General features: G+C 49.3%; 1 protein-coding gene across 1 annotated transcript in view; it reads left to right on the forward strand.

The window, feature by feature from the left end:
• Window positions 1-24,128, forward strand: part of HSPA4L (heat shock protein family A (Hsp70) member 4 like) — a 51,805-nt gene that overhangs the window by 19,203 nt on the left and 8,474 nt on the right. Inside the window, exons 7-14 of the mRNA XM_038748219.1 lie at window positions 1,963-2,207; window positions 3,549-3,625; window positions 6,729-6,880; window positions 9,594-9,700; window positions 12,008-12,141; window positions 14,138-14,337; window positions 15,440-15,538; window positions 16,275-16,409. Coding sequence (XP_038604147.1) covers window positions 1,963-2,207; window positions 3,549-3,625; window positions 6,729-6,880; window positions 9,594-9,700; window positions 12,008-12,141; window positions 14,138-14,337; window positions 15,440-15,538; window positions 16,275-16,409 — 1,149 coding nt within the window. The remainder of the gene's footprint in view (window positions 1-1,962; window positions 2,208-3,548; window positions 3,626-6,728; window positions 6,881-9,593; window positions 9,701-12,007; window positions 12,142-14,137; window positions 14,338-15,439; window positions 15,539-16,274; window positions 16,410-24,128) is intronic.

The raw sequence follows: 24,128 nt of genomic DNA on the forward strand, positions 1-24,128 counted from the left end.
TTGGTACAAGTAAAACAAATAGAGTAATAAATCTGTACAAACATGTATACAGGTGCGGTGGGGAGGGGAAGGAGGTAGGGCGGGGGGTGGGGAGGAGGAGAGGAAAAAGGGGACTCAGTCTGGGAAGGCCTTAATACGAATGCATACGAGACATTAGTACGAATAAATAATTTATAATATATAATTTAAAGATAGGTACATGAGTGCTGTGGGATTGGGACTAATATCAAATGTCCAAAGGTCACAGATTGAAGTGCAAGGATGATGCAGAAGGAAGAGTGAGAAATGGGGCAAAAAGGGCTTTATCGGGGAAGCCTCTTGGAAGATCCACGATCTCAGTAATGCCTTGAAGGTGGAGGGGGTTGTGGCGTGGCCTTTATGGAAGGGGAGGGAGTTCCAGGTTAGGGAAGGATGTGGGAAAGGGGTCAATGGCGAGGCGTTACAGGAGCGAAGTGCTCAGGCTGGATTGGAGTAGGAGAGAAGTGAGGTGAGGTAGGAGGGGGCGAGGGGACTGAAGGCTTCAAAGCTGCTGGGGAGGAGTTGCTTTTTGATGCGGAGGAGAGTGGGTAGCCCTTGGAGGTTCTTGAAGAGTGGGAAGACATGGCCTGAACATTTTTGGAGATTACCCTATTGAGTTCCGTTGTTAGAACTTCTCGAAAATGAATGCCACTCTCCTCAGTGGAGGGAAATCACATTCTCCCCGTTGGCATTTCCCTGTGCCCCCCGAGGGGCAGGGGCCTCGTCTAATTCCCACCTCTGTGTTCTTTCTGGTGGTGCTCAGTCCACAGCTCTGCCCATAGGAAGCGCTTAATAAACGCCACTTCGTCGACCGATTCTAAAGTACCAGAAACAAACCCCTGTGGGTTTCAGTTTTGGCAACGAGGGGAATGTTGGGTCCCTGATTTGCACCCTTTAAATAATCATCATCATCATAACAGTGGCATTTATGAAGTACTTACTATGTGCCAGGCACTGTACTAAGCGCTGGGGTGAGTACAACTACATTGGGTTGGACACAGTCCCTGTCCCTGGTGGGACTCACAGTCTCAATCCCCATTTTACAGAGGAGGAAACTGAGGCCCAGAGAAGCGAAGTGACTTGCCCAAGGTCACACAGACAAATGGTGGAGCCGGGATTAGAACCCATGACCTCCTGATCCCCAGGACCGTGCTGTATCCACTAAGCCATGCTGCTTCCCCCTTTAATCACCTTCCCCTGGGCCAGCCGCACAGCGCTTAACGCCCAGACCCAAAATTTTTCTATTTAATATTTATGTCTGTCTCCCCCTCTAGAATGTAAGCTTGTGGTGGGCAGGGAATACATCTCTTGTATTGTGTGGGGCTCTCCGAAGCGCTCAATAATAATAATAATGGCATTTATTAAGTGCTTACTATGTGCAAAGCACTGTTCTAAGCTCTGGGGAGGTTACAAGGAGATCAGGTTGTCCCACAGGGGGCTCACAGTCTTAATCCCCATTTTACAGATGAGGGAACTGAGGCACGGAGAAGTTAAGTGACTTGCCCAAAGTCACACAGCTGACAATTGGCAGAGCCGGGATTTGAACCCCTGACCCCTGACTCCAAAGCCCGTGCTCTTTCCACTGAGCCACGCTGCTTCTCAATGAATACGATCCACGATTGACCGGTCAAATGTTCAGACGTTGGAACCTCTAGACTGTGTCTGTCTTTTTATTGCTGTACCGTCCTCTCCCAAGCACTTAGTCCAGTGCTTTGCACACTGTAAGCGCTTAATAAGTGTGGTTGCCTGAGTGAATGGACTGGAAGCTTGCTGTAGGCTGGGAATGTGTCCGTTGATTGTCATGCTGTACTCTCCCAATAAGCGCTCAATCAATAAGATGGAATGAATGAAGGTCCCCCCCAAATGTCACCACAGCCGGGACCCTTGCTAAACGTGGCTTCCCCCCGAGAGTCGGCTTCCACTGTCCCATCCCACCCCCCGCAGGTCTTGGCTGCTGCTTTCGACCCTTACCTGGGCGGCAGGAACTTTGACGAGACGTTGGTGGACTATTTCTGCGAGGAATTCAGGGCCAAGTATAAGCTGAACGTGAAGGAGAACCCCCGGGCCCTCCTCCGCCTCTACCAGGAGTGCGAAAAACTCAAGAAGCTGATGAGCGCCAACGCCTCCGACCTCCCGCTCAACATCGAGTGCTTCATGAACGACCTGGACGTGTCCGGAAAGATGAACCGGTGGGACGATTTCTCCAGCGGGATCCGGAGAGGGTCGGGCTGGAGGGCCGGGGAAGACCCGAGTTCGAGAGGAGGCTCGTTTTATCTAGGGCCGAGCGCCACACCGAGCGCTCGGAATGGGGTGGTTCGAAAGTTCGGTTTTAGTGGCTTAGTGAGAGCGTGGGCCTTGGCGGCCCAGTGCTTAAAACAGTGCTTTGCACATAGTAAGCGCTTAATAAATGCCATTAAAAATAAAAAATACCTGGGTTCTAATTCCGGCTCCGCCACGTGTCTGCTGTGTGACCTTGAGCAAGTCATGTCACTTCTCTGGGCCTTAGTTAAATGTAAAATGGGAATTCGGAGTGTGAGCTCCATGTGGAATGGGGATCGTGTCCGACCTGATGAACTTGTATCTACCCAGTGCATAGACCAGTGCTTGGCACATAGTAAATGCTTAACAAGTACCATAGTTATTATTATTATTATTATTTTCCCACCCTCCCATCTTATAATGGTAGTTGGGGTAATAGAAGGATCATTGTAGCACCCAGCGCATAGACCAGTGCTTGGCACATAGTAAATGCTTAACAAGTACCATAATTATTATTACTATTATTATTTTCCCACCCTCCCATCTTCTAATGGTAGTTGGGGTAATAGAAGAATCGTTGTAGCACCTGTTAAAGCACTTACCGGGCGCCGAGCACTGGGCACGGTATAAGATCATCAGGTCGGAAACTGTCCCTGCCCCACACGGGATAGAAGTCCAGGTAGGAGAGAGAATAGATGTTGAATTTCCAGTAAGCCGATGACGAAACTGCGGCCCAATAAATTATAGTGGTAGTTGGGGTAGTAATAATAATAATAACTGTGGCATTTGTTAAGCGATTACCATGTGCCAAGCACTATACTGAGCACCAGGGTAGATACAGGATCATCAGCTCAGACGCAGCTCCTGCCCCACACGGGGCTCACAGTCCAAGTAGGAGAGGCAATAGGCATTGAATCCTCATTTTGCACATGAGGAAACCGAGGCCTAGGGAAGGGAAGTGACTTGACCAAGATGACACAGTCGACACGTGGCAGAGCCGGGATTAGACCCCAGTGCTTAGGGAGGTGCTTGGCACATAGCAAGAGCGTAGCAAATAACCAGAGGAGTGTAGCCTACTGGAAAGAGCCCAGGCCTGCTCTTTCCACTGGGCTACACTCCTCTGGTTATTTGCTAAGCTCTTGCTATGTGCCAAGCACCGTCCTAAGCGCTGGGGTCAAGACAAGGTTATTATGGTCTCAGTGGGTAAAGATTCCTATTTTCTGTGCCCGCCCTTAATCCTTGGGGAATTCTGTGTTTCTTTGTTTCCACAGAGGGCAGTTTGAACAGTTATGCGCTTCTCTCTTGGCCAGAGTGGAGCCACCATTAAAAGCCGTGATGGATGAAGCCAGTAAGTGAGAAGCGTTAGCCCGCCGAATGGATCATAACCGGGAAAAGGGACACCCGGGCATGTGGAAATTGAAAATGTGATCCCGTTTCTACTACCCTACCGAGCGATCTCAAGAGTTTCCCACCCTGGGACTATAATGGTCTGCTGTCGGGGGGTGCGGGTGTGGTTTTTTTTTCTAGGGTATTTGTTGAGCTCATCCTATGTGCCAGGCACTGTACTAAGCACTGGGATAAGGACAGGGTGATCAGGTTGGATATAGTTAGTCCCTGTCCCACATGGGGCTCACAGTCTTCATCCCCATTTTTCAGATGGAGGGAACTGAGGCTCAGAGAAGTCTGTTTACTTGTTTTGATGTCTGTCTCCCCATTTTGTAGACCGTGAGCCCATTGTGTTCAGGGATGGTCTGTATCTGTTGCTGAATTGTACTTTCCAAGTGCTTAGTACAGTGTTCTGCACACAGTAAGCGCTCAGTAAATATGATTGAATGAATGGATGAATGACTTGCCCCAAGGTCACACAACAGGTAAGTTTTGTTTGAGAAGAAAAGTTATTCTCAGCGGTATTTATTGAGTGCTTACGTGTGCAGAGCACTGTACTAACAGCTTGGGAGAGGTCAGTCCAACTAGGGACTATGTTTTTTCCAGCCTCCCACTCGACAGTTACCGCAAGTGACAACCCTTTTGAAGATTGTGAGAGATTGCTCTTAGTGCCTGAAAATTCCTGAAAGCTGTAGATATGTTCCCTGCCCACAGGGAGCTTCCGGTTTAGAGGGGGAGACAGAGGATAGATATTTTCCAGGGTTTTCCTTTCTAGGACACTCCCCAAATTGTGTTAGGACTGGTGGCGGTTCTTTTCTGCCTGGTATTTGTTTTTTTCTAATGGTTTTTGTTAAGTACTTACTATGTGCCAGGCACTGTACTCAGCGCTGGAATAGATAGAAGCTAATCGCTGATCTTTTAGACTGTGAGCCCACTGTTGGGTAGGGACTGTCTCTATATGTTGCCAACTTGTACTTCCCAAGAGCTTAGTACAGTGCTCTGCACACAGTAAGCGCTCAATAAATACGATTGATTGATCAACCCTAAGCATTGTGGCTCAGTGGATTGAGCATGGGCTTTGGAGTCAGAGGTCATGGGTTCTAATCCCGCCTCCCTTGTCAGCTGGGTGACTTTGGGCAGGTCACTTCACTTCTCTGGGCCTCAGTTTACCTCATCTGTCATAATAATAATGGCATTTATTAAGCGCTTACTATGTGCCCAGCACTATTCTAAGCGCTGGGGAGGTTACAAGGTGATCAGGTTGTCCCTTGGGGGGCTCACAGTCTTAGTCCCCATTTTGCAGATGAGGTCACTGAGGCCCAGAGAGGTGGGGTGACTTGCCCAGAGTCACACAGCTGACAGTTGGCGGAGTCAGGATTGGAACCCATGACCTCTGACTCCAAAGCCCGGGCTCTTTCCACTGAGCCACACCGCTTCTCTAATGCCTGTTTTGCTGTCTGTCTAGATTGTGAGCCCGCTGTGGGCAGGGATGGTCCTCTTTGTTGCTGAATTGTCCTTTCCAAGCGCTTAGTACAGTGCTCTGCATACAGTAAGCACTCAATAAATACGGTAGAATTAATGAATGAATGAGTAATCAGGTTGGACACAGTCCATGTCCCACATGGGGCTCACAGCCTCAATCCCCATCTTACAGAGGAGGCAACTGAGGCCCAGAAAAATGAAGCGACTTGCCCGAGGTCACACAGCAGACAAGTGGCAGAGCCGGTGTTAGAATTCAGGTCCTTCTGACAGTTGGGCCCGAGGTCTATCCACTAGGCCTGGCCTCTTCTCGATCCAACAAGAAGCTTGGGTTCTGTGTTCCAAGAAGACAGCCACGGTGTGGCCCTAGAAATTCTCCAAGATCATCAGTCACATCACCGTCACTGCTGTTGTGTCCCTCCACCAATCAATCAACCTGTGGTCTTCATTGAGCGCTAACTGTGTGCAGAGCACTGGATTAAGAATTGGGGCGAGGACAGTACAACAGAGGAAAAGCAGCGTGGCCCACTGGATAGATCCAGCCCCTGGGAGTCAGAACGACCTGAGATCCCATCCCGGCTTCCCCACTTGTCTGCTGCGTGACCTTGGGCAAGTCACTTGACTTCCCTGGGCCTCAGTTCCCTCCTCTGTAAAATGGGGGTGAAGACCGTGAGCCCAACGTGAGATGGGGACTGTGTCCAACCCGATTAACTCATATCTACCTCAGTGCTTAGAACAGTGCTTGGCACATAGTAAGCGCTGAACAAATCCCATTGTTATTATATAGTAAAGTGCTTAAGAAGTACCAGACTTTGGGCAAGTCACTTCACTTCTCTGGGCCTCCGTTACCTCCTCTGTAAAATGGGGATTAAGGTTGTGAGCCCCACTTGGGACAACCTGGTCACCTTGTAAATTCCCCAGCGCTTAGAACAGTGCTTTGCACATAGTAAGCGCTTAATAAATGCCATTATTATTATTATTATCATTATCGTTATTGTTATTCTTACCATTATCAGGGACTCTGTCCAACCTGGTTAGCTCGTACCTATTCCGCCACCTAGAACAGTGCCTGGCACATAGTAAGCGCTCAACAAATACCATAAAAAATAACAACAACAAAAAAAACCCCTCCCAGATTTGGTAAACTTGCTCGGTCTAGCGGGGGAGACGGATGTTAATTATAAATGAATGAGTTGTGGCTATCAATCAAGCAATAATATTTATTAAATCCTTCCTGTGTGACGAGCACTGACCTAAGCGCTTGGGGGAGAGGATGATCCAGCAGAGAGAGTAGATGCGTTCCCTGCCCCCAGTGAAGTTGGTCAGTCGTATTTATTGAGCGCTTACTGTGTGCAGAGCAGTGTACTAAGTGCTTGGAAGAGGCCAGTACAACAATGAAGAGACACTTTCCTTGCCCACGACAAGCTTACAGTCTACAGGGGAAGACAGATGTTAGTATCATTAAATCAATGAGTTATATTTATTGAGCGCTGACTGTGTGCAGAGCACTGTTCTAGGAACTTGGGAGAGGACAATACGACAATTACCAGTCACATTTGATGTACACCGGGGTCCGTGTTTTCCAGACCTGCGACGAGAAGACGTCAACAGCATTGAGATCGTGGGAGGAGCCACGCGCATCCCCGCAGTGAAAGAGCAGATCTCCAAATTCTTCCTCAAAGATGTCAGCACCACCCTGAACGCGGATGAAGCGGTGGCCAGGGGCTGCGCTTTGCAGGTATCGGGGGCCTGGGACCCCCGCCCGGCTCTCCCCGTTGACGCGGGCACAAATGACGTCTCCGAGCAGAACTGGACCCTTCCCTTTCCCCCCACCCTCCCGTTCAATCTTTTGGTCCATCGTATTAATTGAGCGCTCGCTAATAACGGTAGTGATGGTATTTGTTAAGCACTTACTGTGTGCCAGACACTGTACTAATTGCTGGGATAAATACAAGCAAATTGAGTTGGACACAGTCCCTGTCACGGGTGGGGCTTCTGTTCTCAAGCCCCATTTTGCAGGTGAGGGAAGTGAGGCCTGGAGAAGTGAAGTGACTTGTCCAGGGTCACACAGCCCGGTGTGGGCAGGGATTGCTCTCTCTTTATTGTTGAATTGTACTTTCCAAGCGCTTAGTACAGTGCTCTGCACACAGTAAGCACTCAATAAATACAAATTGAATGGAAGTGGACTCCCAGGCCAGGGCTGTAGCCACAAGAGAAGAAGCATGGCTCAGGGGAAAGAACCTGGGTTTGGGAGCCAGAGGTCATGGGTTCTAATCCCGGCTCAGCCACTTGTCAGCTGTGTGACTTTGGGCAAGTCACTTCACTTCTCTATGCTTCAGTTACCTCATCTGGAAAATGGGGATTAAGACTGTGAGCTCCACATGGGACAACCTGATCACTTTGTATCCCCCCCAGCGCTTAGAACAGTGCTTCGCACATAGTAAGTGCTTAACAAATGCCATTATTATTATTATTATTATTATTATTTACTCTGTGCTGCTTCTCTACTACGCCATGCTCCTTCTATGCATGCAGAGCACTGTACTAGGTGTTTGGGAGAGGACCATAGAACAATAAACAGACATGTTCCCCGCCCAGATTGGGAGAGGCTACTTTTCCGGCCAAGAGCCTGGCCCCTGACACGACTCCCATTCCCCAGGACCCTGGCTCGATCTCCTCAGGTAGAATTCCTCCCTTCGCCGCCCCACCCCTATTCAAGGGCCCGGTTCGGTTACTGGGACGTCGGCGGATTTTGGCTTCACGGAGAGCCCAAGCCGTAGTCGGTTCTTGTCTCATGAGATTCTGAGCCCCTTGTTCTGTCTGACTCAATCATTCATTCAGCCATATTTATCGAGTGCTTGTTGTCTGCAGAGCACTCTACTAAGTGCTTGGGAGAGACCAGTGTAACAATAGTCAGACATATTCCCTGCCCACAACGAGCTTACATTCTAGAGGGGCAGGTAGACATTCGTAGAAATCAGTAAATGACAGATAATAATAATAATCATATTTGTTAGGTGCTTACTAGGTGCCAAGCTCTGTTCTAAGCGCTGGGGGGTAATACAAGGTAATCAGGTTGTCCCATTTGGGGCTCACAGTCTCTATCCCGGCTCTGCCACGTGTCTGCTGTGTGACCTTGGGCAAGTCACTTCACTTCTCTGAGCCTCAGTTACCTCATCTGTAAAATGGGGATGAAGACTGTGAGCCCCCCATGGGACAACCTGATCACTTTGTATCCCCCCCAGCGCTTAGAACAGTGCTTTGCACATAGTAAGCGTTTAACAAATGCCAACGCTATTATTATTATTATTATTATCCCCATTTTACAGATGAGGTAACTGAGGCACAGTGAAGTGACTTGCCCACAGCTGACAAGTGGCGGAGCCGGGATTAGAACCCACAACCTCCGACTCCCAAGCCCGGGCTCTTTCCACTGAGCCACGCTGCTTCTCTGTGGAAATGGACATAGTACTGTGGGCCTGGGAAGGGGAGATGAACAAAAAGGGAGCAAGTCGGGGTGGCAGGGAAGGGAGTAGGAAAAGAGGAAAGGGGGGCTTAGGGAAGGCTTCTTGGAGGAGGTGTGCCTTCAATAAGGCTTTGAAGAGGGGAGAGTCCTTGTCGTATTCGAAGAGGGAGGGCGTTCCAGGCCAGAGGCGGCACGTGGGCCGGGGCTCAGCGGCGACGTAGATGAGATGGAGGTGCAGGGAGAAAGTTGGCATCAGAGGAGTGAAGTATGTGGGCTGGGTTGGCGTAGGAGAGTAGTGAGGCGAGGCAGGAGGGGGCAAGGGGATGGAGGGCTATAAAGCCAGTGGTAAGGAGTTCCCGTTGGATGCCGGGGTGGATGGGCAACATGAGGAATGGGGAAATGTGGCCTGGATGTTTTTGTTGAAAAATGAGAGACAGGAGACAGAGTAATTAAGGCGGTATAGGATAAGTGATTAAATTAAGGTGCTAGCAGGTTGGATGGAGAGGAAAGGGCGGATATTAGGAGACTAATATCAGAAGCAGCGTGGCTCAGTGGAAAGAGCCCGGGCTTTGGAGTCAGAGGTTATGGGTTCAAATCCCCACTCCGCCACTTGTCAGCTGTGTGACCTTAGGCAAGTCACTTGACTTCTCTGTGCCCCAGTTATCTCGTCTGTGATATGGGGATTAAAACTGTGAGTCCCCCATGGGACAATCTGATCACCGTGTAACCTCCCCAGCGCTTAGAACAGTGCTTTAATAATAATAATAACAACGATGGCATTTGTTAAGCGCTTACTATGTACACAAATGCCATCGTTGTTATTATTATTATTATGTAGTGAAGATCAGATCAACCGTCTGTGGTGATTTTTCCATGCGGGGTGGAGGTCCAAAGCAGGGCAGTTTTGCGGGAGGACGGGTTTGGGGGTCATGGGGTGACTTGGGTGCCTTCCCCCAGCTGACGTGGGCCTCTCATTTTCTTCCAGTGCGCCATCCTGTCACCCGCATTTAAGGTGCGCGAGTTCTCCATCACCGACGTCGTCCCGTATTCCATCACGCTGAGGTGGAAGTCCCCTTTCGAAGAAGGGACCGGGTAAGCAAGCCCGAGACCCTCGGACCACCCTCTCGTCGAAGCTCACGGGGATGGGGAGAGAGCAAGGATCATTCAATCCAGCAATCAGTCGTATTTACTGAACGCTTACCATGACGATGATTATAATGGTATTGGTTAAGTGCTAAGTATGTGTCAAGCGCTGTTCTAAGCTCTGGGTTAGATGATAATAATAATAATAATGGTATTTGTTAAACACTTGCTGTATGCCAAGCACTGTTCTGAGCGCTGGTAGATACAAGGTAATCAGGTTGTCCCACATGGGGCTCACAGTCTTAATCCCCATTTTACAGATGAGGTAACTGAGGCACTGAGAAGTTAGGTGGCTTGCCCAGGGTCACACAGCAGACCTGTGGGGGAGCCCGGATTAGAACCCACGTCCTCTGAGTCCCAAGCCTGTGCTCTTTCCACTAAGCCACGCTGCTTCTCACAACTTAGATACAAGCTAATCAGGTTGGACACAGTTCCTGTCCCACATGGAGCTCACAATCTCAGTCTCCTTTTGATAGATGAGGGAACTGAGGCACAGAAAAGTGAAGTGACTCGGCCAGGGTCACCCAGCAGAGCAAGTGGCGGGGCTGGGATTAGAACCCAGGTCCTTCTTACTCGGGTCCGTGCTCTTATCTGCCAGGCCACTGTGCTTCTCATGTGCCCAGCACTGTACTAAGCTCTTGGGAGAGGGAAGTATAGCAGAATTAGCGGACACATTCACTGCCCGTAAGGAACTTACAATCTAGACTTCTAGACTGTGAGCCCACTGTTGGGTAGGGTCTGTCTCTATACGTTGCCAGCTTGTACTTCCCAGGCGCTTAGTACAGTGCTCTGCACACAGTAAGCGCTCAATAAATACGATTGATTGATAGAGGGGAAGACAGACATTAATGTGAATAAATAAATAATTGATAATAAATCATTGATAACGTAAATTAGAGATATGTATATATGGATATATAAGGTTCACAGGCTAGTCAAGAGCCCCGGCCTGGGTACCAGAGGATCTGGGTTCTCATCCTGGCTCTGCCGCTTGTCTGCTGTGTGACCCTGGGCAAGAGCACTGTGCTAAACATTCAGGAGAATCCAATATTAACAGAGTTGGGAAACACGTTCCCTGTCCACAGTGAGCTCACAGTCTAGAGGTGAGGTGATTTCCTCGCTGCTGGGAGGATGAGAGAGGGGATTGCATGACCAAGCAGGTTTTGTTGGCATGCCTGGGTGCTCTGCCCAGCTTCCGGAGACCCCCTCCCTCACCCCCCACCCACCCCCACCCCAGACCACCATCTCCCGAGCTTGAGCCGTGAGCCCCAGGCCTTCCCCGACTGAGGCCTCGTTTCCTTTTCTCCCACTCCCTTCTGCGTCTTCCTGACTTGCTCCCTTTCCTCATCCCCCCTCCCAGCCCCACAGTCAGTCAGTGGTATTTGTTGGGCACTTATTGTGTGCAGAATGCTCTACTAAGCGCTGCGGAGAGTATAACAGTAGAACAGACACGTTCCCGGCCCAAACGAGCTTACAGTCTAGAGGGGGAGACAGACGTCATCTGTCTATATCCATTATTTATTCATTTCTGTGAATGTCTGTCCCTCTGTAGACAGCTTGTTGTGGGCAGGGAACGTGTCTACCGACTCCTTTGTATCGTCCTCACGCCGGTGCTTAGTCCAGTGCTCTGCACACGATTAAGCGCTCAGTAAATACCATGGATTGATCACGGGCAGGGAACTGGTCGACCAACTTGGTTCTGTTGGATTCTCCCAAGCGCTCAGTCCCTAGCCAGTGCTCAGTCAATACCATGGATTGATTCATCTATCTTTGTGACGAGTTCGGAAGTCCGATTTATTCATTCGATAGCATTTATTGAGCGCTTACTGTGTGCAAAGCACTGTACTAGAGAAGCAGTGTGTCTCAGTGGAAAGAGCACGGACTTGGCAGTCAGAGGATGTGGGTTCTAATCCCGCCTCTGCCACTTGTCTGCTGGGTGACCTTGGACAAGTCACGTAACTTCCCTGTGCCTCAGTTACCTCATCTGTAAAATGAGGATTATAAGTGTGAGCCCCTTGTGGGACAACCTGATTACCCTGTGTCTATCCCAGTGCTTAGAACTGTGCTTAGCACATAGTAAGCGCTTAACAAATACCATAATTATTATTATTATTATTACTAAGCGCTTGGGAGAGTACAGTATAACAATAAAGAGATATAGATAGAGCCTAGAGGTTCCAACGTCCGAACGCTTGCCCGATCGTGTTTATTGAGTGCTTACCGTGTGCGGAATCTGACGACTTCTCTCTCCTCCAGGGAATGCGAGGTGTTCCCCAAAAACCACGCGGCCCCGTTCTCAAAAGTCATCACTTTCCAGAAGAAGGAACCGTTCGACTTGGAAGCGTTTTACACCCATTCGCACGCTGTGCCTTATCCCGATCCCAGAATCGGTAAGAGGGTTGTCTAGATTGAGCTAGATTGAGAGAACCGGTTTTCTTTTTGTTCCACTGTAGACCTACCTTGGGGTCAAGACAAAAATGATGTCTCTAAATTCCAGTTGTTTTACCGGGACAATTGCTGGGAAGTGTCTGCTGACCTCTGGTACATTTTATCCCGGGGCGTTGCGGTGTTTTGGCATTGTGACAGATTGGTTTGTTTAAATGTGGCTGCTCTGAGCCTTAACTGAAGGATTTATTTGTATTAGCTCTTTCTACTAGGCCGTGCTGCTCCTCACGAAGTGAAGTGACTTGCCCTAGGTCACACCGCAGACGAGTGGCAGAGCCAGGATTAGATCCCGGGTCCTCCGACGCTCGGGCTCTTTCCACTAGGCCACTTCCCACTGCTGGGGTTGTGCTAAAACCGGAGAAGCAGACAGTTGCTTGAGGATGAACAATAGCATCTACCAGACCACAAAAGTACCTAGCTAGTCTGCCACCTGAGAATCTAGTAGGGTTTGAGAAACACTCTCTTTTCTCCTCTGTTGTCCAGAATTCCAGAGCCCATTTCCACTGGAGAAGCTCTCGGAGGAGCGGCCCTACTCTCGGAGATGTCTTCCGGGCCTTCTGGCATTTCCTTTATTTCCTCAGAAGCAACGTGGCCTAATGGCTAGGGCCCGGGACCGGGAGTCAGAAGGACCCGGATTCTCATCCGGGCTCTGCCACACGCCTGCTGGGTGACTTTGGGCAAGTCACTTCCCTTCTGTGGGCCTCAGTTCCCTCATCTGTAAAATGGGGATTAAGGCCATGAATCCCATGTAGGACAGGGACTCTGTCCAAACTGATTATCTTGTTTCTGCCCCCGTGCTTAGAACAGTGCCTGGCACATAGTAAGTTCTTAATAAATATCATTATGGTTACTGTTAGTAGTAGTATCACGGTTACTGTCATTTTTATTATTAGTGATGCTAATAATGATGTTATTAATGATAATAATGATATTTGTTAAGCACTTATTGTGTGCCAAGCACTGTGCTAAGCCCTAGGGGAGGCCCAAGAAAATCAAGCTGGACACACAGTCTCTGTCCCACACAAAGCCTAAGGAGGGAAGAGAACAGGTATTTACACCTCCATTTTCAGGTGAGGAAACTGAGGCCCACAGAGCAGATGAGTGGCAGAGCCACTCAAAGCCCTACTGAAAGATCACTTCCTCCAGAAGGCCCTCCCAGACTAAGCCCCCTTTTTCCCTGCTCCCCTTCCCCTCCCCATCGCCCCAACTCACTCCCTTTGCTCTAGCCCCTCACCACCCTACAGCACTTGTGTATATATGTACATATTTATGATTATAATTCTATTTTTATTAATGATGTATCTATATTTATAGTTTTACTTATTTATAATGATGCTGGCGATGCCTGTGTACTTGTTTTGTTGTCTGTCTCCCCGCTCGTAGACTGTGAGCCCGTTGTGTCAGGTATTGTCTCTGTTGCTGAATTGTACTTCCCAAGCGCTTTGTAATAAAATAATAATAATAATAATAATAATAATAATGGTATTTGTTAAGCGCTTACTATGTGCAAAGCACGGTTCTAAGCGCTGGGATGATACAAGGTGATCAGGTTGTCCCATGGGGGGCTCACAGTCTTAATCCCCATTTTACAGATGAGGGAACTGAGGCACAGAGAAGTTGTGACTTGCCCGAAGTCACGCAGCTGACAAGTGATGGAGTCGGGATTTGAATCCATGACCTCTGACTCCAAAGCCCGTGCTGTTTCCACTGAGCCACGCTGCTTCTCTTGCACAGTGTTCTGCACACAGTCAGAGCTCAATAAATACGATTGAATGAACCCAGGTTCCCTGGACTCCGAGGCCGGAGCTCTAACCCCGAGGCTGCACCGCTGCTGTGGTTCCCATTAGGATTCCCTTCCCCCTTCCTCCTAACTGTAAGTCTTCTCAGGACCCTCTGTCCCCTCTCCTTATTTTTCCCCCTCCCGCCTCCCGCGCTCCTCAGGTCGCTTCACGATCCAGAACGTCCTCCCGCAGTCGGACGGCGACAGCTCCAAGGTCAAGGTCAAAGTGCGGGTGAACATCCACGGCGTGTTCAGCGTGGCCAGCGCGGCCATCGTGGAGAAGCAGACGTCGGAAGGGGACCCCGGCGACCCGCCCATGGAGACCGAGGCGCCCGGCAAGAGGGAGGGCAAAGACGACCCGGTTCGTAAGAGTCCCCCGGCCCCCCGGCCTTTCGACAATCCAGCCCCCCGATCTTTTTCTTGAATGATCTTTGTTAAGCGCTAATTATGTGCCTGGCACTCAAACGCTGAGGTAGGTAGATGCTCATCAGGTTGGACACAGTCCCTACCCACGTGGGGCTCACCCCTTTTACAGATGAGGGAACTGAGGCACAGAGAAGTTCAGCGACTCGCCCAAGGTCACACAGCAGACAACCGGCGGAGCCGGAATTACAGATATCACGGGGATTACAGATACAGAAACAGATATTGCATTTGAGGACGGCAGCTCTGTGGCCTTGTGGGAAGATTGATCAATGCCTCTCGGTGACTCTGAGGGGTCTGGGTGGGTCAGTCCAGCCCCTAATCGATCGGTCAATCCATCAGTGCTATTTCCTGAGAGTTTACAACGCGCAGAGCACTGGACTAAAAGCTCGGTAGAGGTTAGTAAAACAGAATTGGCAGACACGGTCTCTGTTTGCAGTCAATCAACCAATGATATTTAGTGAGTTCTTACTGTGTGCTGAGCACTGGACTAAGTGCTCGGGAGGGAATAGTACATAGGTAAGCAGCATGGCTAAGTGGATAGAGCCTGGGAGTCCTAAGGTCCTGGGTTCTAATCCCGGCTCTGCCACTTGTCTGCTCTGTGGCCTCGGATACGTCTCTTCACTTCTCGGCGCCTCAGTTCCCTCATCTGTAAAATGGGGTTGAAGACTGTGAGCCCCATGTAGGGCAGGAACTTGCCCAACCCAATTTGCTTGTATCCACCCCAGTGCTACAGTTCCCGGCACATAGTAAGGCACAGATACCACAGTTATTAGCATTACCGTTAGGAGAATGAGCAGACACGTTCCTTCCGTCGATTCATCCGTGGTATTTACTGAGCGCTTACAATGTGCAGAGCACTTTACTAAGCACTTGGGAGAGGACAAAAGACCAGAATTAACGGACACGCTTCCTACCCGTAACAAGTCCCTTCCTGCCAAGGCCCCTTTTGCCAGATACCCCCTGAGAGAGCAGTTGGGTCATTTGTGTGGCTGGGTGGCCGGGCGGGTGGGTTAGCATCCTTGGTCTTTCCTCTCTAGGATCCGATGCAGGTGGACCAGGAAGACGGACAGCCCGGGAGCCGGGCCGAGCACACCCCGGAAGAGGAAATCGATCACACGGGGGCCGCGGAGGCCAAGGTGGGCGTTTTGATCTCACTGGACACTTGCCCCACCCCTACCAGAGCACCGGGTGCAGTTCCTTTGGCCACTGGAGAGAGACAGGTTTCTAATCCCCGCTCTGCCATTTGTCCGCTGGGTGACCTCGGGCGAGTCACTTCACTTCCCTGGGCCTCAGTTACCTCGTCTGTACAATGGGAAGGAACACTGGGAGTTCTATGTGGGACAGGGACCGTGTCCAACCTGATTAGCTTATATCTACCCCAGCATGTAGAACAGTCCCTGGCACGTAGTAAGCGCTGAACAAATACCATTAAAAAAACAAAAACTGTGCAGTCACTCTTGAGGTATTTGAATCTGTGTTCCTGCACTTCAGAAAATGTCACTGAGGCCCCGGTCTTCGAGCCGGAAGGTCTTGGTCCTCACGTGGCATTTATTTGGTACTTGTATCCACCCCTAAGCTTAGTACAGTGCCTGGCATTTAGAAAGCGCTTAACAAATACCACACTTTATTTCTTTTTTTTAACTCTTAACAGCCCGGGAATTGCCCCAAACTCATTGGCGGGGCAAGCGTCTCCCCTTCTAGTAAGCTCGTGGTGGGTGGGGAATGTATCTGTTTGTTTTCCATTGGACTCTCCTTAGCGCTTAATCCAGTGCTCTGAGCCCAGTAAGTGCACAATAAATATGATTTGAATGAGCGAGCGAATGAGCGTGGGATGGAAGCATCGGCCCTTTCCTTCCCCGATTGTGTCCACAGGCTCCGGAGAAGCAGGAGCGGCCCGCCCAGGTGGCCAAAGCCAAAGTGAAGGTGAAGAGCGTGGACTTGCCCGTCCAGTGCAGCTTGAACAGGCAGCTGGGCCAGGATCTCATCAATAGCTATATTGAAAATGAGGTAAAGGGCAGCAGGGACGCCCAAGGCGGGGAGGTGAACTCTCTCCTCCCATGGGGGTCCTTCTCTTCCCCCCATCCCCCCACCCGCATCACTTTCCATGAAGCCCCCGGGGTTCGCCCCCCTGGGGAAAAAGCCCACCTACTGTACGGCCCCTGGGGGCTCGTCGGGGGCAGGGGACGCTCTACCCACCCTATTGTAGCGGATTCTCCCAAGCGCTTAGTACAGTGCTCGGCAGACGGTAAGCACTCAGTAAATACCACTGATCGTTTGAGGGCCGGGAATGCTTCTACCAACTCTTTTGTCCTCTCCCAAGCACACGGTACAGAGATCGGCGCAAAGCAAACGCTCGATAAATACCATTGACCGATTGATTGAGGGCAGAGAACGCATCTGCCTACTTTGTTACATTGTCCTCTTCCAGGCACTTAGTACAGTGCTTGGCATACAGTAAGCGCTCAACTACTGTTGATTGGCTGATGGAATGTGTCTACCAATTCTGCGGTAATGTACTCTCCCAAGTGCTTAGTATAGTACTTTGCACACATTAAGCACTCAATAAATACCATTAATTGATTGATTGTGGGCAAGGAACATATCTTTCAACTCTATTGTATTGGGCTCTCCCAAGCCCTTAGTATAATGCTCTGCCCGTGATGAGCGTTCAATAAATACCGTCGCCTGATTGATCATCATCATCATCATCATCAATCGTATTTAGTGAGCGCTTACTGTGTGCAGAGCACTGTACTAAGCGCTTGGGAAGTACAAGTTGGCAACATATAGAGACAGTCCCTACCCAACAGTGGGCTCACAGTCTAAAAGGGGGAGACAGAGAACAAAACCAAACATACTAACAAAATAAAATAAATAGAATAGATATGTACAAATAAAATAAATAAATAAATAGAGTAATAAATACGTACAAACATATATACATATATACAGGTGCTGTGGGGAAGGGAAGGAGGTGGGTTATGGGCCTGGTAGTCATCATCATCAATCGTATTTAGTGAGCGCTTACTGTGTGCAGAGCACTGTACTAAGCGCTTGGGAAGTACACGTTGGCAACATCTAGAGACAGTCCCTACCCAACAGTGGGCTCACAGTCTAAAAGGTAGTCACAGGGTTTCTGCTACATAGGGACGGGGCACGGGCCTGGGAGTCACAAGGTTTGCTGCCATTTGTCTGCTGCATGGGGTTAGGGCACGGGCCTGGGAGTCATCATCATCAATCGTATTTAGTGAGCGCTTACTGTGTGCAGAGCACTGTACTAAGCGCTTGGGAAGTACAAATTGGCAACATAGAGAGACAGTCCCTACCCAACAGTGGGCTCACAGTCTAAAAGGGGGAGACAGAGAACAAAACCAAACATACTAACAAAATAAAATAAATAGAATAGATATGTACAAATAAAATAAATAAATAAATAGAGTAATAAATATGTACAAACATATATACATATATTCAGGTGCTGTGGGGAAGGGAAGGAGGTGGGGCATGGGCCTGGTAGTCATCATCATCAATCGTATTTAGTGAGCGCTTACTGTGTGCAGAGCACTGTACTAAGCGCTTGGGATGTACAAGTTGGCAACAAATAGAGACAGTCCCTACCTAACAGTGCGCTCACAGTCTAAAAGGTAGTCACAAGGTTTCTGCTGCATAGGGACGGGGCATGGGCCTGGAAGTCACAAGGTTTGCTGCCATTTGTCTGCTGCATGGGGTTAGGGCACGGGCCTGGAAGTCATCATCATCAATCGTATTTAGTGAGTGCTTACTGTGTACAGAGCACTGTACTAAGCGCTTGGGAAGTACAAGTTGGCAACATATAGAGACAGTCCCTACCCAACAGTGGGCTCACAGTCTAAAAGGGGGAGACAGAGAACAAAACCAAACATACTAACAAAATAAAATAAATAGAATAGATATGTACAAATAAATAAATAAATAAATAAATAGAGTAATAAATATGTACAAACATATATACATTTATACAGGTGCTGTGGGGAAGGGAAGGAGGTGGGGCACGGGCCTGGTAGTCATCATCATCAATCGTATTTATTGAGCGCTTACTGTGTGCAGAGCACTGTACTAAGCGCTTGGGAAGTACAAGTTGGCAACATATAGAGACAGTCCCTACCCAACAGTGGGCTCACAGTCTAAAAGGTAGTCACAAGGTTCCTGCTGCATAGGGACGGGGCATGGGCCTGGTAGTCACAAGGTTTGCTGCCATTTGTCTGCTGCATAGGGTTAGGGCACGGGCCTGGGAGTCATCATCATCAATCGTATTTAGTGAGCGCTTACTGTGTGCAGAGCACTGTACTAAGCACTTGGGATGTGCAAGTTGGCAACATATAGAGACAGTCCCTACCGAACAGTGGGCTCACAGTCTGAAAGGTAGTCACAAGGTTTCTGCTGCATAGGGATGGGGCATGGGCCTGGTAGTCACAAGGTTTGCTGCCATTTGTCTGCTGCATGGGGTTGGGGCATGGGCCTGGTAGTCATCATCATCAATCGTATTCAGTGAGCGCTTACTGTGTGCAGAGCACTGTACTAAGCGCTTGGGAAGTACAAGTTGGCAACATATAGAGATGGTCCCTACCCAACAGTGGGCTCACAGTCTAAAAGGTAGTCACAAGGTTTCTGCTGCATAGGGACGGGGCACGGGCCTGGTAGTCACAAGGTTTGCTGCCATTTGTCTGCTGCATGGGGTTAGGGCACGGGCCTGGTAGTCATCATCATCATCAATTGTATTTATTGAGCGCTTACTGTGTGCAGAGCACTGTACTAAGAATTTGGGAAGTACAAGTTGGCAACATATAGAGACAGTCCCTACCCAACAGTGGGCTCACAGTCTAAAAGGTAGTCACAAGGCTTCTGCTGCATAGGGACGGGGCACGGGCCTGGGAGTTACAAGGTTTGCTGCCATTTATCTGCTGCATGGGGTTAGGGCACGGGCCTGGGAGTCATCATCATCAGTCGTATTTAGTGAGCGCTTACTGTGTGCAGAGCACTGTACTAAGCGCTTGGGAAGTACAAGTTGGCAACATATAGAGACAGTCCCTACCCAACAGTGGGCTCACAGTCTAAAAGGTAGTCACAAGGTTTCTGCTGCATAGGGATGGGGCATGGGCCTGGTAGTCACAAGGTTTGCTGCCATTTGTCTGCTGCATGGGGTTAAGGCACGGGCCTGGTAGTCGTCATCATCAATTGTATCTATTGAGCGCTTACTGTGTGCAGAGCACTGTACTAAGCGCTTGGGAAGTACAAGTTGGCAACATAGAGAGACAGTCCCTACCCACCAGTGGGCTCAGAGTCTAAAAGGTAGTCACAAGGTTTCTGCTGCATAGGGACGGGGCACGGGCCTGGTAGTCACAAGGTTTGCTGCCATTTGTCTGCTGCATGGGGTTAGGGCACGGGCCTGGGAGTCATCATCATCAATCGTATTTAGTGAGCGCTTACTGTGTGCAGAGCACTGTACTAAGCGCTTGGGAAGTACACGTTGGCAACATCTAGAGACAGTCCCTACCCAACAGTGGGCTCACAGTCTAAAAGGTAGTCACAAGGTTTCTGCTGCATAGGGACGGGGCATGGGCCTGGAAGTCACAAGGTTTGCTGCCATTTGTCTGCTGCATGGGGTTAGGGCACGGGCCTGGGAGTCATCATCATCAATCGTATTTAGTGAGTGCTTACTGTGTGCAGAGCACTGTACTAAGCGCTTGGGAAGTACAAGTTGGCAACATATAGAGACAGTCCCTACCTAACAGTGGGCTCACAGTCTAAAAGGTAGTCACAAGGTTTCTGCTGCATAGGGACGGGGCACGGGCCTGGAAGTCACAAGGTTTGCTGCCATTTGTCTGCTGCATGGGGTTAGGGCACGGGCCTGGGAGTCATCATCATCAATCGTATTTAGTGAGCGCTTACTGTGTGCAGAGCACTGTACTAAGCGCTTGGGAAGTACAAGTTGGCAACATATAGAGACAGTCCCTACCCAACAGTGGGCTCACAGTCTAAAAGGTAGTCACAAGGTTTCTGCTGCCATTTGTCTGCTGCATGGGGTTAAGGCACGGGCCTGGTAGTCATCATCATCAATCGTATCTATTGAGCGCTTACTGTGTGCAGAGCACTGTACTAAGCGCTTGGGAGGTACAAGTTGGCAACATATAGAGACAGTCCCTACCCAACAGTGGGCTCACAGTCTAAAATGTAGTCACAAGGTTTCTGCTGCATAGGGATGGGGCACGGGCCTGGGAGTCACAAGGTTTGCTGCCATTTGTCTGCTGCATGGGGTTAGGGCACGGGCCTGGTAGTCATCATCATCAATCGTATCTATTGAGCGCTTACTGTGTGCAGAGCACTGTACTAAGCGCTTGGGAAGTACAAGCTGGCAACATATAGAGACAGTCCCTACCCAACAGTGGGCTCACAGTCTAAAAGGTAGTCACAGGGTTTCTGCTGCATAGGGACGGGGCATGGGCCTGGGAGTCACAAGGTTTGCTGACATTTGTCTGCTGCATGGGTTTAGGGCACAGGCTTGGGAGTCATCATCATCATCATCAACCGTATTTATTGAGCGCTTACTGTTTGCAGAGCACTGTACTAAGCGCTTGGAAAGTACAAATTGGTAACATATAGAGACAGTCCCTACCCAACACTGGGCTCACAGTCTAAAAGGGGGAGACAGAGAACAAAACCAAACATACTAACAAAATAAAAGAAATAGAATAGATATGTACAAATAAAATAAATAAATAAATAAATAGAGTAATAAATATGTACAAACATATATACATATATACAGGTGCTGTGGGGAAGGGAAGGAGGTGGGGCACGGGCCTGGTAGTCATCATCATCAATCGTATTTAGTGAGCGCTTACTATGTGCAGAGCACTGTACTAAGCGCTTGGGAAGTACAAGTTGGCAACATATAGAGAGAGTCCCTACCCAACAGTGGGCTCACAGTCTAAAAGGTAGTCACAAGGTTTCTGCTGCATAGGGACAGGGCATGGGCCTGGTAGTCACAAGGTTTGCTGCCATTTGTCTGCTGCATGGGGTTGGGGCACAGGCCTGGTAGTCATCATCATTAATCGTATTTATTGAGTGCTTACTATGTGCAGAGCACTGTACTAAGCGCTTGGGAAGTACAAGTTGGCAACATACAGAGACAGTCCCTACCCAACAGTGGGCTCACAGTCTAAAAGGTAGTCACAAGGTTTCTGCTGCATACGGGTGGGGCATGGGCCTGGGAGTCACAAGGTTTGCTGCCGTTTGTCTGCTGCATGGGGTTGGGGCACGGGCCTGGGAGTCATCATCATCAATCGTATTTAGTGAGTGCTTACTGTGTGCAGAGCACTGTACTAAGCGCTTGGGAAGTACAAGTTCCCTCCTTCTCTCCTTCTACAGCCCAGCCCGCACCCTCGGCTCCTCCACCGCTAATCTCCTCACCGTACCTCGCTCTCGCCTGTCCCGCCATCGACCCCCGGCCCACGTCATCCCCCGGGCCTGGAATGCCCTCCCTCTGCCCATCCGCCAAGCTAGCTCTCTTCCTCCCTTCAAGGGCCTACTGAGCGCTCACCTCCTCCAGGAGGCCTTCCCAGACTGAGCCCCTTCCTTCCTCTCCTCCTCGTCCCCCTCTCCATCCCCCCCATCTTACCTCCTTCCCTTCCCCACAGCACCTGTATATATGTATATATGTTTGTACATATTTATTACTCAATTTATTTATTTATTTTACTTGTACATATCTATCCTAATTATTTTATTTTGTTAGAATGTTTGGTTTTGTCCTCTGTCTCTCCCTTTTAGACTGTGAGCCCAATGTTGGGTAGGGACTGTCTCTCTCTATATGTTGCCAATTTGTACTTCCCAAGCGCTTAGTACAGTGCTCTGCACATAGTAAGCGCTCAATAAATATGATTGATTGATTGATTGATACAAGTTGGCAACATATAGAGACAGTCCCTACCGAACAGTGGGCTCGCAGTCTAAAAGGTAGTCACAAGGTTTCTGCTGCATAGGGATGGGGCACGGGCCTGGGAGTCACAAGGTTTGCTGCCATTTGTCTGCTGCATGAGGTTAGGGCATGGGCCTGGGAGTCATCATCATCAATCGTATTTAGTGAGCGCTTACTGTGTGCAGAGCACTGTACTAAGCGCTTGGGAAGTACAAGTTGGCAACATATAGAGACAGTCCCTACCTAACAGTGGGCTCACAGTCTAAAAGGTAGTCACAAGGTTTCTGCTGCATAGGGACGGGGCATGGGCCTGGGAGTCCAAAGGTTTGCTACCATTTGTCTGCTGCATGGGGTTAGGGCACGGGCCTGGAAGTCATCATCATCAATCGTATTTAGTGAGCGCTTACTGTGTACAGAGCACTGTACTAAGCGCTTGGGAAGTACAAGTTGGCAACATATAGAGACAGTCCCTACCCCACAGTGGGCTCACAGTCTAAAATGTAGTCACAAGGTTTCTGCTGCATAGGGACGGGGCACGGGCCTGGGAGTCACAAGGTTTGCTGCCATTTGTCTGCTGCATGGGGATAGGGCACGGGCCTGGAAGTCATCATCATCAATCGTATTTAGTGAGCGCTTACTGTGTACAGAGCACTGTACTAAGCGCTTGGGAAGTACAAGTTGGCAACATACAGAGACAGTCCCTACCCAACAGTGGGCTTACAGTCTAAAAGGTAGTCACAAGGTTTCTGCTGCATAGGGACGGGGCATGGGCCTGGTAGTCACAAGGTTTGCTGCCATTTGTCTGCTGCATCATCATCATCATCATCAATCGTATTTATTGAGCGTTTACTATGTGCAGAGCACGGTACTAAGCGCTTGGGAAGTACAAATTGGTAACATATAGAGACAGTCCCTACCCAACTGTGGGCTCACCGTCTAAAAGGGGGAGACAGAGAACAAAACCAAACATACTAACAAAATAAAATAAATAGAATAGATATGTACAAATAAAATAAATAAATAAATAGAGTAATAAATATGTACAAACATATATACATATATACAGGTGCTGTGGGGAAGGGAAGGAGGTGGGGCATGGGCCTGGTAGTCATCATCATCAATCGTATTTATTGAGCGCTTACTGTGTGCAGAGCACTGTACTAAGCGCTTGGGAAGTACAAGTTGGCAACATCTAGAGACAGTCCCTACCCAACAGTGGGCTCACAGTCTAAAAGGTAGTCACAAGGTTTCTGCTGCATAGGGACGGGGCACGGGCCTGGTAGTCACAAGGTTTGCTGCCATTTGTCTGCTGCATGGGGTTAGGGCACGAGCCTGGGAGTCATCATCATCAATCGTATTTAGTGAGCGCTTACTGTGTGCAGAGCACTGTACTAAGCGCTTGGGATGTACAAGTTGGCAACATATAGAGACAGTCCCTACCCAACAGTGGGCTCACAGTCTAAAAGGTAGTCACAATGTTTCTGCTGCATAGGGACGGAGCACGGGCCTGGGAGTCACAAGGTTTGCTGCCATTTGTCTGCTGCATGGGGTTAGGGCACGAGCCTGGGAGTCATCATCATCAGTCGTATTTATTGAGCGCTTACTGTGTGCAGAGCACTGTACTAAGCGCTTGGGATGTACAAGTTGGCAACATATAGAGACAGTCCCTACCCAACAGTGGGCTCACAGTCTAAAAGGGGGAGACAGAACAAAACCAAACATACTAACAAAATAAAATAAATAGAATAGATATGTACAAATAAAATAAA

This window comes from Tachyglossus aculeatus, chromosome 6, assembly GCF_015852505.1.
Source record: "Tachyglossus aculeatus isolate mTacAcu1 chromosome 6, mTacAcu1.pri, whole genome shotgun sequence".
Classification (NCBI taxonomy): Eukaryota; Metazoa; Chordata; class Mammalia; order Monotremata; family Tachyglossidae; genus Tachyglossus; species Tachyglossus aculeatus.